Source organism: Knufia obscura, assembly GCF_036327395.1.
Source record: "Knufia obscura strain CCFEE 5817 isolate CBS 148926 chromosome Unknown scaffold_8, whole genome shotgun sequence".
NCBI lineage: Eukaryota > Fungi > Ascomycota > Eurotiomycetes > Chaetothyriales > Trichomeriaceae > Knufia > Knufia obscura.
Genome location: NW_027042694.1, coordinates 657,752 through 670,276, shown reverse-complemented (window position 1 = coordinate 670,276; position 12,525 = coordinate 657,752). Strand labels below are relative to the sequence as shown.

At 50.3% G+C, this 12,525-nt stretch overlaps 7 protein-coding genes across 7 annotated transcripts; 2 read left to right on the top strand and 5 right to left on the bottom strand.

Moving 5' to 3' along the window:
- Nucleotides 1-359: 359 nt before the first annotated feature.
- On the bottom strand, nucleotides 360-1,169 carry PMZ80_007077 (uncharacterized protein; the record flags this gene model as incomplete). The annotated part of the gene is made up of 1 exon (XM_064875485.1): nucleotides 360-1,169. The coding sequence occupies one exon, from the start codon at nucleotides 1,167-1,169 to the stop codon at nucleotides 360-362; it is 810 nt and encodes a 269-aa protein (XP_064728750.1).
- Nucleotides 1,170-1,689: 520 nt separating this feature from the next.
- Nucleotides 1,690-2,466, top strand: PMZ80_007076 (uncharacterized protein; the record flags this gene model as incomplete). Its single annotated transcript, XM_064875484.1, has 1 exon — nucleotides 1,690-2,466. The coding sequence occupies one exon, from the start codon at nucleotides 1,690-1,692 to the stop codon at nucleotides 2,464-2,466; it is 777 nt and encodes a 258-aa protein (XP_064728749.1).
- A 197-nt stretch (nucleotides 2,467-2,663) lies between these two features.
- On the bottom strand, nucleotides 2,664-3,503 carry PMZ80_007075 (uncharacterized protein; the record flags this gene model as incomplete). The annotated part of the gene is made up of 1 exon (XM_064875483.1): nucleotides 2,664-3,503. The coding sequence occupies one exon, from the start codon at nucleotides 3,501-3,503 to the stop codon at nucleotides 2,664-2,666; it is 840 nt and encodes a 279-aa protein (XP_064728748.1).
- Nucleotides 3,504-4,396: 893 nt separating this feature from the next.
- Nucleotides 4,397-4,615, bottom strand: PMZ80_007074 (uncharacterized protein; the record flags this gene model as incomplete). Its single annotated transcript, XM_064875482.1, has 1 exon — nucleotides 4,397-4,615. One exon carries the CDS (start codon nucleotides 4,613-4,615, stop codon nucleotides 4,397-4,399), a length of 219 nt encoding a protein of 72 aa, XP_064728747.1.
- Nucleotides 4,616-5,942: 1,327 nt separating this feature from the next.
- PMZ80_007073 (uncharacterized protein) lies at nucleotides 5,943-7,516 on the bottom strand (the record flags this gene model as incomplete). Its single annotated transcript, XM_064875481.1, has 2 exons — nucleotides 5,943-7,346; nucleotides 7,394-7,516. 2 exons carry the CDS (start codon nucleotides 7,514-7,516, stop codon nucleotides 5,943-5,945), a joined length of 1,527 nt encoding a protein of 508 aa, XP_064728746.1.
- A 438-nt stretch (nucleotides 7,517-7,954) lies between these two features.
- PMZ80_007072 (uncharacterized protein) lies at nucleotides 7,955-8,764 on the bottom strand (the record flags this gene model as incomplete). Its single annotated transcript, XM_064875480.1, has 1 exon — nucleotides 7,955-8,764. One exon carries the CDS (start codon nucleotides 8,762-8,764, stop codon nucleotides 7,955-7,957), a length of 810 nt encoding a protein of 269 aa, XP_064728745.1.
- A 968-nt stretch (nucleotides 8,765-9,732) lies between these two features.
- On the top strand, nucleotides 9,733-12,006 carry SSB1 (Heat shock protein ssb1; the record flags this gene model as incomplete). The annotated part of the gene is made up of 7 exons (XM_064875479.1): nucleotides 9,733-9,775; nucleotides 9,830-9,880; nucleotides 9,933-10,059; nucleotides 10,113-10,278; nucleotides 10,330-11,215; nucleotides 11,379-11,430; nucleotides 11,487-12,006. 7 exons carry the CDS (start codon nucleotides 9,733-9,735, stop codon nucleotides 12,004-12,006), a joined length of 1,845 nt encoding a protein of 614 aa, XP_064728744.1.
- Nucleotides 12,007-12,525: the final 519 nt, after the last annotated feature.

Here is a 12,525-nt window from a genome sequence, read left to right as displayed (position 1 = left end):
TCAGGAGCCGATCGTGTTGGACCACAAGTCGGTTAAGTTACTGAAGCAGGAGTTATGGGAAGGAAGAGGAAGGAACCACGTTTAGAAGAAGGAAGAAGAAGTCACAACCGGACAACGCAAGGTCTTGGCAGGTGCAAGTGACTGACCATATATTGCATATTGTCGTCACTTTTGCATCACTGCAGTCAAGTTAGGTGTTAGAAGTGATGAGCAATGGTTGTTATATTCCTTCTCAACATCGGTGGCGCACGTAAGTGACTTCGCAATCGCCGCCATCGTCCTCAGTTTCTGTATGTCCCTTCGGCTGGTGACGCCAGCTCGAGATCTCTACAGCCTCGCCATCCCAACAATGTCCGTCCTTACGGCACGGTCGCACGACTCTTCAAGTAATCGATTCCATCGCTAATCGACTCCTGGAGCAGACTCAACACATGCCGCGCTTTGTCAGTCTCGATACGTATGTCACCATGCACAGACGCGATCCACATCCTGTCCACCTGCTCGCCTTCGTCGCTGATGCTCACCTCGAAGCACAGTTGCCAGTCTAACATCTCCTTGCTCCTTGTGAGACCGTCCATGGTGACGTAGACCTGAGCTGATACAACCACACCAGATAGGTCGGAGCGAGGGCCGTTGCTATAGGCTGTAGTACGCTCACTAAGCTCCGCCCTGGTTTCGGCCGCAATCATAGCGTTTGCTTCGCCTCTCAGAATGGCTGGAAGTTCAAATGCCTTGATAGCGGGAAGCGTTCTCGGACCAAGGTCAAACCCCATACGACTGCGTATCTCGACCTTCTCCAAGTTATGGAACTTGTGCCGGAGGCGCCCGGCCGCTGCTAACTTCACAAGTGTGCGAGTTTGAACTGTTGTGATCTGGTCGTCGAACCAGTGTCCTTGCGTCAGGTCGAGGCTGGAGCAATCGCTATCGATGAATGTGCCGAACCTGCAGGCCTCGATTGCAGATACTGCCTCACAGTAGAAATGTCGACTGACAAACAATGGACTTCGCGGTAGGTTTGACCCGTACTCGAGTTCTCCGTATGATGAGACACGATCAGAGCGGAGAGCGCGGATGAACCATGGTTCCTCGTATAGTTTCGTGAAGACATTGCGTTGAAGTTCGACGGGAAGGCTAAGAAATCTGAAAGGTTGCTCGTTGGTCGACGCCATTGCTCGAGGTTGTCTGTTCACACGAGTTGGTGTTATGTCTGGCTGTGGAAAGCATCACTAACCTGCTCGTTGAATCCAAATACTCGGCCAGGACATGGTGCACGCTGGTAGATAAATTGAAAGAAGAGGCACGCAAGACATTCTGCAGTGCAGGAAAGTGCAGGTCTGTCAAGTCTTGGCACTTCAGTGTCACTGCTACGAGCTGACACCCTCACTTTGCTCTTGTCGCTTCCACGGAAACGTAGAAGCTTGGTGTCACTTGCCGTGGGTGCTTTTTAGCACCTGCAACTTCCAACCTCCGACGAACTTCTGCCTCCTACATAGTCCTGGCCACTGCAACCACAACCCGAGCACTTTCGTCAGCAAATTCTTCCCTCCTGCATCTCGGCGTTAGCTCGTTACTCGATTCCAATCGGGGTGCTCTCTCATAAGGGAAGTTTAAGATCCATCCACCACAACCTTTTCCTGACGCAAGATCCGCTCATTATCAGCACTCAAGATAATTCCAGCCCACACCACGATGGCGCCTTTCCGCTTCCTCGACCTACCTCTCGAGCTGCAACGCCACGTCCTCATGAAGTACTACGAAGACGGTTACGACATCAGTGTACGAAACACTCGTCCCAACAACTCTGTGCTGTCCAGAACTGGAACCACTTTCTCCACAAATCTATTACTTGTCAGCAAACATCTACAGAATGAAGCCGTCGACGCCATCAGAAGATCAAGAAACAACACCTACCGCGATTATGATGACTTGGTCAGTGCACCAAAGATTCGTCCTACATTTTTGAAGGATACAGTATCGACAGTTTGCCTCGCAGGCACTTTTCCTGTGGTACCCGAACTTGAATATCTACGACAGCGGTTTCGCAATGTCCAGACTATTGATATCGGCCACATCACGTCTTTCAGCAATGGTTACCTCAATCCACCAATGATGGCGCTTTTAAGCCAGGACTTGAGCGCATTCCTCGAAGGAATGTATGACAGCACCCTAATCAAAGAGACAAAGGTGTATCTTTTTCGTGCCCACGAGAAGGCTTCCCTCAAGAAGCTTGTTGCCGCCGGCATTGACGTGGTCTTTAGAATCGGCTGTGAGGCCTTCAATGCACAGCCGCCTCCTTCGATGGCAAAATTCGGGTACTCCAGAGGGCGAGTTCAATGCCATTCCAGGTTGAATGATCAGGGTGCTAGCGTCTCGAAGAGGCGTGTAACAGTTAGAGCGGCTGGAGTGGCGCCGTCGGTCTTAAAGAGCGGTATCAGCACGCTGGAGTTCCTGGAGTATGGAGCCTGAGGCGAATACATGAGGAGATAGACCGTTGGAGGTTATGAATGTATGTCCAGGTAACGCCAGCTGTCACCAGTGTCACTACAGTCGAATCGAGGATTGGAAGGTAATTGCGAGAAAATCCAGTCGCTCGTCCCTCTCCTGCAGTGTGCACCTCCGTGGTCGATGCTTGTGCACGGGGTAGAGACGTCAGGGATGCCTAGTCATTGGGAGGCATTTAAACTTGTTGCTGCTGTAGACAACTTCTGCAGGCAGCAGCTCGGCATCCTCTCAAGTAACTCAGCCATCCCAATCGGCTCCTTAAAAGTCTCCGTGCCCGGTGCATACTCCCTGAGATACTTCCTCACCACTTTGCATCCACCCTCATCAATCTGAACCTCAATACACAACCTCGACTTATACAAGTCATTCCAACCCGGATTAGCGTCGACACGCTTCTCCATCGTGAACACGATCGTGAATCCACGAAGACCAACATCATACTGCCACCACCTCAGCACTCTGAAGCACAAAGCTCGCGCCCTCTCAGCAAGTTCCACATCGACATTACCCCTGGCTATATCAACAATATCCACCCTGCGCAAGTCACGCTCACTGAGCATCCGGACGTTCCTCACGAGGATAATAGTGAGTACAGTTGCCGCTGGAAACCGTTCTCGAAAGTCACAGAGCGCGATTCGGAGGAGTTCGGAGTCAATGCATACATGCTTGATACCGGCATCGAAGAACGCTGGCTTCATGTATATATCTCTGATAGTGGCGTCGAAGAACTCTGGTCCCTTAGGGAAGCGAAGGTCGTGGAGTTGGATGGTTCCGTTTCTTAATGCTAGTAGGGCGAGACGGGCCTCTGTGGAGAAGTGATGGGACACGAGAAGAGGCGCGAAAGCTTGTCTGGAGGTGTATTTGAGTGGTCCTGAATCGGAATCCTGCTTCGTGGTGATGGTCCACGGTTCTTCGTAGTACTTTTGGAGGATATTGCATTGTAATTCGAGTGGGAGATCGAGGAAGCGGAAGGGAGTGGGATTGTTCGCTTCGGCTGACATGATTCTAGCACTTTTATGAGGTGAGTATCGGTGTGCTCGACAGCGGAGCAGACACATTGTCGTCAAGTCCCAAGATAAGGCGTGCCATGTAGAAGAATGGCCTGCCCGCTATGGAAGGTCAGCCGAACTCCCTATTACACGCGATTCAGTCAAAGCCACTGAGTAGCAAGCACAACCAAGACAAAAATACAATGTCAAGTTCTTACCCGGACACGTTCATGCTACTGTTTGAGTACAGCAGTCATAACACAATTACACCGAACCACGATATGGCCTACTTACACGACTGATACAAACTTCCATTCATCCTGATGCCTGGAGCTTGAAAAGTTTATGTGCAGAAAGCGAAAGTGGTCTTCTGCTGAGCAAGAGCAGGAAATAGCCCATTGAGTAACCCTACCTGAAATGTCTCGTTGCAACTGCCTTGCACGAACCATGTGGCAAGACATCTGTTGGGCATGAAGGTCCGCACCTCTGTGGCCTCCCTCGTAGCCCTTTGACAAATTGTCGGCTCCATACCTAGGTAAGTATCACAGGCCCTATCTTCGTCCGTTCAGGCATCAAAATGCCGCTGTCACCCCATATTCAGCAACGTTGCCCGCCATCATTCTTTAACAGACATCCTCTCATATGCCTCGATCGTTCTGTCAAGACCGATTACTTCGCCCACCTGCACTTGGTGGCCATCGAAGATGATCGAGCCTGGAGCACTCCGTTCCCATCTGACTATGTCCTGGAACTTAGCATTAGTGACTTATCCCAACAAACCAAATTTGCTTTGAAACCTGCGTCTCATGCTGCGGATCCGTTTCCAATGCTGCGAAAGACTGGATTTATGGTTGTCAGTGTGTCTTCTTGAGCTTCATTTCACGAGGACAGAGAACGTGACTTCATCAATTCGGTCTGTACTTCTCCATGACATGAATGTTCTCCTGACCTCGGGTATCGAAGTGGTTCGCCTCGGTCCTGCCTCCAGCAGACACAGCAGGTTCATGTAATTTGAAATCATCCTTGGCAACCAGCAGCTTCTCAACCAAATCATAGCCAAGCGAAGAGATACTGTTCGTTGGGGATCTCACACAGTATCCATCGTCGTCACCTCCACCACGCATGCTGCATTTGCTCAACATGCTTGGTGTACATAGTGGTAGCAGGCGCGAACTACAAAGCCGCGGAGAAATCGGTACCAGTGATACAGCTTCTTACCTTATAGCCTGCCCTAGTGGCAGTGCGGTATCGCACTGCCAGCAATTCAGCAAGTTTCTGGACATTGACAAGCTACACCAGATTCAACATTGCGTTCTCAAGATGTAGGTCTGAAGGAAGATTTGTCCTGGAAAATGCGATAGGGAGGTTTTCCAGGAACAGTTAGCTCGGCCTTTCAGCGAGCACGATGACTAAGCGAACCCCGTCGCCGGCAGAAAGGGGTCAAATGCCATCCTTGGCGCCAATATATCGCAGTTTCCATTCCATTAAGATAGTTGGATAGCAAGCTCATTGGTGACGAAAGTCTTCAACTCACCACAAGCCTATCCTAAGCCAGCTACGATTGGTGTATACTACACATAGTAAGCCGGAAATGCTACGACAAACACAAGCCTTGGACCTAGGGATCATGAGCTCGATTAGCACAACCAATGTCGACATCAAGAACGCAAAGCCATGTGGTAGTACAGATGAGAGCTTGGAGGTTATGCACCAAAGGCAGTGAACTGCGCTATTGCGAAAGGAAACGGCTGCGTTCTGCGAAGGGACAGAGCCTGGATGATGGAATTCGAACAATTTTTAGAAGTTGGTGATACTATTAGTCGTTGCAGCGTTCTTCATATTCGAACCTCGACACTGTGTCGCGATACTCAACCCTCTTGACTCGGAACTTCGAGGTTTGTATCGTCTTAACCTTGTCGTCGGCCTGCCCGATCGGGACAACCGTCGTTGAGGCGGAGATTTTGGTTGTACCGCTGTCACACGTTTACTCTGAGCGTGATGATAAGCGAATAGGTTATTATCAAGTAGAGCTAGGGCGGAACAATGAGGTACTCTGTCAGCGACGACGTGTAATACGACTGGGATGTAGTGAATAAATCTACTATTCTTCTATTGCCTCACGTTGTCGGTCTAGCCTACGCCTATACGACTAAACTAATACTAGCAAGCTACACTTAGCGATGTTATGCCTATAGAGGTATCATCAACGAGGTCTCGAATCATACACAGCGTCAGTATGAGGGTTCGAGATTTCAAGGGGGCGATATACATGTTTCGACGATGAAGAACGCTGAGTCGTCGAACAAAATACATATGCAGACCGCTTGAAAGGTTTCAGTGTTGCTGAATCATGACAAGTCCTGAGTTTCATGCTGTTCATGACATGTAGGAGGAGAAATATGCTAACAACAAGGTACCGTGACTCCATGCCCGGCAACGCTGAAGGTGGCATTATGTTCTTGAATTGACCGCGTAGGGAGGAACGTCTGTGGACAGCTCGGTGAGCTCCCCGTCGGGGAAACTGCACTCCCACACCCGTCCCATACCGAACAATTCATCTCGGTCCCTTGGATATCGGCACCGAGACATATCACAAGTAGGACCTCGAGGACAAGTGTGGCCTTTCATACACCGAGGATCGTCACACTTCGCTGAGTCGCCAGGCTGGGTTCGAGCAAGCCGTAGTGCCGTGAAATACAGCTTGTCAGTGAGCTCATAAGAGTGGTCGTAGAAACATGTTGCACCGTACTGGCACTCACCTAGCAGGTATTGTACGTTACAGATGTTGCGTGCTTGGATCTGATTGAGAAGTCCAGTGTCAACGCTATTGTGCGGGATTCTTGCATCTATTCGCAGGCCTTGTCCATTTTGGTAGACGATTCGCTCTCCGCTTGCAGTCAACCGACCGTTCGGAACCGAGATTTGAATTTCAGCCGGTGATGGATCACTTCTACTCGTACCAGCGCCCGCGCTTGACGTGCTCACGTTTGTATTTGTGGGCTGAGACACAGTGGTCGAGCTTGGTTGGTTCGGGCAGGCTTGTGTGTTTACAAGAGAACTGGTCTTGTCTGTGGTCCCCTGTTCGAAAGGACGATCTGAAGGTGCAGAAGAGGCTGCTCCAACCTCTGTACCCACAGTGTCAGGACGTAATGACAATTGCTTATCCAAGTTTGCCCAGGTGACGTAAAGTTTTTCGTCAAAGTCGGGTTCTGCAGGTGCCTGCGCCTCGTACTCCGGGATGGGTTCTTTGGGTAAGGGCTTGGCGCGAATCAGAGATCCAAGATCTATCGTCGGTTGGTTGCCTGTGGTATTGTCAAGGACCTTCTCGAAGGAAGGCGAATCGATGAAAATGACATGACCATCTGTATTTTGAGGGATGACAGTTGTAGTCAAGAGATCTGTGAAGTCTTCATCTGTAGGGACACCGAGGATAATATTCTGGCAATGTGGCTTTCTCCAATGGAGATAAAAATCGCTCCGTAACTTGGTCATGGTGGCTTTTGGAGTATCCAGGCTGATGTAAGTCACGTTACCATCGAACTCGTTGAACCCCCGTAGAAAGTTTGAGAAGTTTCCTACCGACCGAGGGTCAATGCAAAGGTTGTGATACACTCTCTTCAGACCTTTTTTGAAACCATAAATATGGACGACGATCTCCGGCTGTGATTCGTGGCGTTTTGTGGCAGCGATTCGAGCTCGCACAATTTTGAGAAGCTCAGAAGCCGCCTCCTTTCCCTTATCCTCCGCCCCTTCCGGCTTGTCCTCCGCATGGTTGCCCTTGTCCTCCGCCTCTTCCCCCTTGTCCTCCACTTCCTTCCCCTTGGCCTTGCTAGCGCGAATAAGCTCATCAGAGAACTGTCATGGTGAGCTTCAAGCAAAGAAATGACCCTAGACACACTTACCAAAATGTCATTTCCGTCGATCAAAACAAGGACTACCTTGGATTGGACAGCTATTTGAGTCGATGTGTTGATTGACTCAGGGCTTAGTGGGTTTTCATCGGCTCCGGTTTTGGTCGGATCCATGTTGTAAGCACCGTGGATATGTGCAGAGGTGAAGACTCAGTCTGCAAGAAAGATACTTCTTTATACCATGATCGTGGGACGTTTGCGCAGGAAGCGAGACCGTTTCCGCTTCATGGCTTGCAGGTGGAAACGTTGGAAGCAAGCTCAAATGTGAGCGTTTCGTAGATTCAAGTGTCTAGCTATGTTTCGCTATGCACCGGCAATAGTTGATTGCCCTGCTTGTGGACCGGAAGCATTGGATCTTAGTGAGACAAATGCGATGCTCTGCTTGCTTAAATCGACGGACTCAGCTCTGGCATGTGACCTGCTCAAACGCTGGACGTTATGTTGGCGTCCTCCCGATGCGCTCGATACCCCTGTCCTAGCATTTGTATATGTTTGCAACACTTGTCGCATGACCGTTTACCATTTATCCCGGTTGCCACAAGTTAATCACGTTCATGGCTGGAACGGCCCTGGATGCCCCTCCCACATGTCTTCTAGGAGTAGCCCATCTCTTTGCTGTAACAAGGACTGAAGTACCTCTTCATTTCCCATTCCATCTGTCCATGGTTCCCCTTCGCTTATTTTCTTCTTGAAGGACTTCTGCACCACGTGGCAGCCTTTGCCGCTGATACTGAATCTTACGCATAGCCACTGACCTCGAAGCCAAGCCATCTCCTCGATATGCCCATAAAAGTTCCGAGGCCAGTAGATATCGTACAGCACCTCGATGTCCGGTTCACCGCATCTCTCTAGCTCTTTGAGGTCCGGCCAAAAATCCCTTCTTGCAAACTTCACCATCCAAGCGTCCCGCTTGTCCTCGAGGATCCTCCTTAGATCCATGATGCAGACTTGAGCTGATAAGTCGAGCAGGTCCGCAATGACTGCGTCTCTTGCTACTACCTGCTTCAAGTTCGGCAAGCAACTCTTGAGGTGCTTGAGATGCACATCATAGAGGCTGGTCGTTTCGACAATCGTGATTGCGGGTCTAGCGAATGCTGGAATCTTGCTGGTGGACCCCTTGCTGATGTAGGCGACGTTGTTTAGAGACTTCGAGATCGCGTCTTTCGCTTCGTTATGGAAATGCTTACTAACGTAGAAGAGGTTCGTAGCAAGGGTGGAAGGACGAGGGATCTCCGGACAGTCTTTCTCTGCGCTTGTGCAAATCAACCAGGGCTCTTCGTAGCACTTCGTGAAGATGTTTCGTTGGAGTTCGCGGGGTATTTCAAGGAATCTGGTGGGTTCCTCGATTTCGTTGGACTGCATCTTGTGTGACGCAAGATGTACAATTTGCTTCACTAGGATTGATATCTGGTTCGTGATGATTTGTTTTGGAAAGAAGGATGTGCTGGAGAGTTTGCGGGTATCTGACGGAGGTATATTATTACAGCCTGTGAGTCAGTCGAGGCTGCCTGTTTGCTACCATACTAAAGCAAACGAATGTGTCATGTGCAGTGTTGTGGCAGTCAGATTAGCAAATTCAGGCACGAATACCTGTCGATAGCCCATCTCTCCCAAATGTTTACTGACTTCACTTGGATTCCACAAGCCACTACTCAAAGATGCCTTACTGACTGTACTCAGTATGGGTATTATCGTGCTCGATTATAACTTGCAAAGGAGCCCGAGCTTCGAGTCCAGCTCCACCTAGCTTGTCAACCTGAGTGCGTTCATGCGAAAATACAAGATACTGGCGTACTCTCCAGAAGTGAGATAAAGGTCCTCCTATTGTTGTGCAACCGACTTGCGGACCGTCCGCTTTCCCCGATAAGTGTTTCTCTGGTTACTGCTCCTTGCAGGTCACTGGCATGCCCCCTTTTTGACGCCAGCGGGCAGCGCAACGTCCTGAACGGCGCCCAGTACATCACCTTAGCGGCCCACGTAGGCGCGCATTCGAGAGGACGTCAGCATCACCTTGGTAGTGACTGACTCCTCAAATGATCAAGAGGTCAACGGTCTGGCAGCGGTAGCAAGCATCAGGTGCTGCGTAGGTGCTAGCCCACTGGCGCTCACTTGGATGTGAATCTCGAAAGAGAACCCCAGCCATGCAGAAAAGCTCAAATTCGTGGCGAGTCCGTACTTGGTTTAGCGTGTAATTCTTGGCACAGTCTTCTCGAAGAGGGTCCAAAATAATTTTTGTCCCAAGGCAAGTCGGCCGCTCACCGTTCTTACAGCTTTGATATTGCATCTTCCCTGTACCAAAATTTCTTTCATACCGGAATACATATCTCAAAATGGCTGAAGAAGTGTACGACGGTGCCATTGGCATCGATCTAGGTGCGCTACCACGAATTTGAACCTTCCACAATATCTGTGCTGACCTTTGCCCAGGAACTACATACTCATGTGTAGCCAACTATGAGGGAAATAACGTGGAAATCAGTGAGTCGAAGACCGAGATACGATCCGCGCGCACTTACTGACGATAGTGTAGTCGCAAACGAGCAGGGTAGCTTCACCACTCCATCATTCGTTTCTTTCACCGAGGAGGAACGGTTGATCGGAGAGGCTGCAAAGAACCAGGCTGCGATGAACCCAGCCAACACCGTCTTCGATATCAAGTGAGTTCTTGAATGCGAAAGAGATACCAGGAACAATATCTGACAGCTCGCAGGCGATTGATTGGCCGAAGATTTGACGACCCAGTTGTCAAGAAGGATGCCGAGTCGTGGCCATTCAAGGTCATTGACCAGGGTGGAAATCCAATGGTTCAGGTCGAGTATCTCGGAGAGACGAAGACCTTCTCTCCTCAAGAGATCTCGTCCATGGTCCTCATGAAGGTGAGTTGCGCCAGACTATATCTAACACCATCAAAGCTAACACTCAGATAGATGAAGGAAGTAGCTGAGGTCAAGCTCGGCAAGAAGGTCGAGAAAGCCGTTATCACTGTTCCAGCCTATTTCAACGACAACCAGAGACAAGCCACGAAAGATGCAGGCGCCATCTCCGGTCTTAACGTCCTCCGAATCATCAACGAGCCTACCGCCGCTGCCATCGCCTACGGTCTTGGATCTGGCAAGCAAGAGAAGGAACGAAATGTACTGATCTATGATCTTGGTGGTGGTACTTTCGATGTTTCCCTCCTCAACATCCAGGGCGGTGTTTTCACCGTCAAGGCTACAGCTGGTGATACTCACTTGGGTGGCCAAGATTTCGATACCAACCTGCTGGACCACTTCAAGAAGGAGTTCCAGCGCAAAACGAAGAAGGACATCTCTGGCGACGCCCGTGCCCTGCGAAGACTGCGGACTGCCTGCGAACGTGCCAAGAGAACCCTTTCATCTGCCACCCAGACCACGGTCGAGATTGACTCGCTCTTCGATGGCGAGGACTTTAACGCTCAGATCACCCGAGCCCGTTTCGAAGATTTGAACGCCAAGGCCTTCAATGGCACGCTCGACCCGGTTGCCCAGGTTCTGAAGGACGCCAGCATCGCGAAGAAGGCTGTCGACGAGATTGTGCTCGTTGGTGGTTCTACTCGTATTCCACGTATCCAGAAACTGCTTTCCGACTTCTTCGACGGCAAAAAGCTCGAGAAGAGCATCAACCCCGATGAGGCTGTCGCCTACGGTGCCGCTGTTCAGGCTGGTATTCTCTCAGGAAAGGCAACCTCTGCCGAGACGGCAGATCTCCTACTTCTCGATGTCGTTCCTCTATCTCTTGGTGTTGCTATGGAGGGCAATATCTTTGCGCCAGTGGTGCCACGAGGACAAACAGGTGAGTCTTTTCCCCAGAACTGCTTGACGAATCGACAGGCCGCATTCCAAGCATTGATGCCTGAGGCGTTAAATCTAAGGCATTCATGCTTGGTGCCTCGAGATATTCAGCATTCACCCCATACCCCTCCACCGTTCACAGAATTGCTAACGTATATGACCAGTACCTACTATCAAGAAGAGAACCTTTACTACGGTCGTCGACAACCAACAGACGTTAGAAGATCCCCTATCCAGATATTGATGTCGCAGATTTGCTAACTATCTTACAGTGTCCAATTCCCAGTTTTCCAGGGCGAGCGAACCAACTGCGAAGACAACACATCTCTGGGTGAATTCACCCTGGCTCCAATTCCACCAATGAGGGCCGGAGAAGCTGCCCTTGAGGTTGTCTTCGAAGTCGATGTCAACGGTATCCTGAAGGTCACCGCTACCGAGAAGTCCTCTGGCCGAACCGCCAACATCACCATCTCAAACGCCGTCGGCAAGCTCTCAACCGCCGAGATCGAGCAGATGGTTGAGGACGCACAGAAATTTAAGACCTCGGACGAGACTTTCACCAAGAAGTTCGAGGCCAAACAGGCTCTTGAGAGCTACATCGGCCGAGTCGAGGAACTCATCAACGACCCAGGTCTATCAGTCAAGATGAAGCGAGGAAACAAGGCCAAGATCGAGGAGGCCCTCTCAGAGGCCATGCAGCAACTCGAGGTTGAGGACTCAAGTCCAGAGGATCTCAAGAAGAAGGAGTTGGGCTTGAAGAGAGCCATGACCAAGGCTATGGCTACCCGATAAGCGATTATCAGCCCGCTTGTTTCGGGCTGGCGCGAGGTGGAAGTGGGCAAGGAAGCACTCGCCGAGCTCTCGTCCAAATCTGTTTATGGCGCCTCTCAGGGCACAAAAATGTTTGCACAACTACTGACGACGTTTGACGACATGACACGATACGGCAGCAATGTCTTTTTATGCATGTTAACGGCGCCTTGGATGTGAAAATTATGATCTCCTGAACGACAAAAGCAGGGGATACTTATCAACATAGACGGATCAGATAGCAGGTGATCTATCTTATGATGGAGATCTTGCTGTCAGCAGAACAGAATGAAATTTCGTGACTTCAACTTTTGCTTTCTTCAAGTCCTGCAAGCAGTGGTCAAGTATAGGCTTCTGACCCTTGCGCGTCTTTTTCCGATCGCTAACAACCCAATTTTCATCTCGGACAGGCGCGTTCTCAGCTCTGTACGTCATGGTCGAGCTTGTTGGGAAGTCGAGCAATAAGTATACGTGTCTCTCTCCTTACCCCACGAGACACGT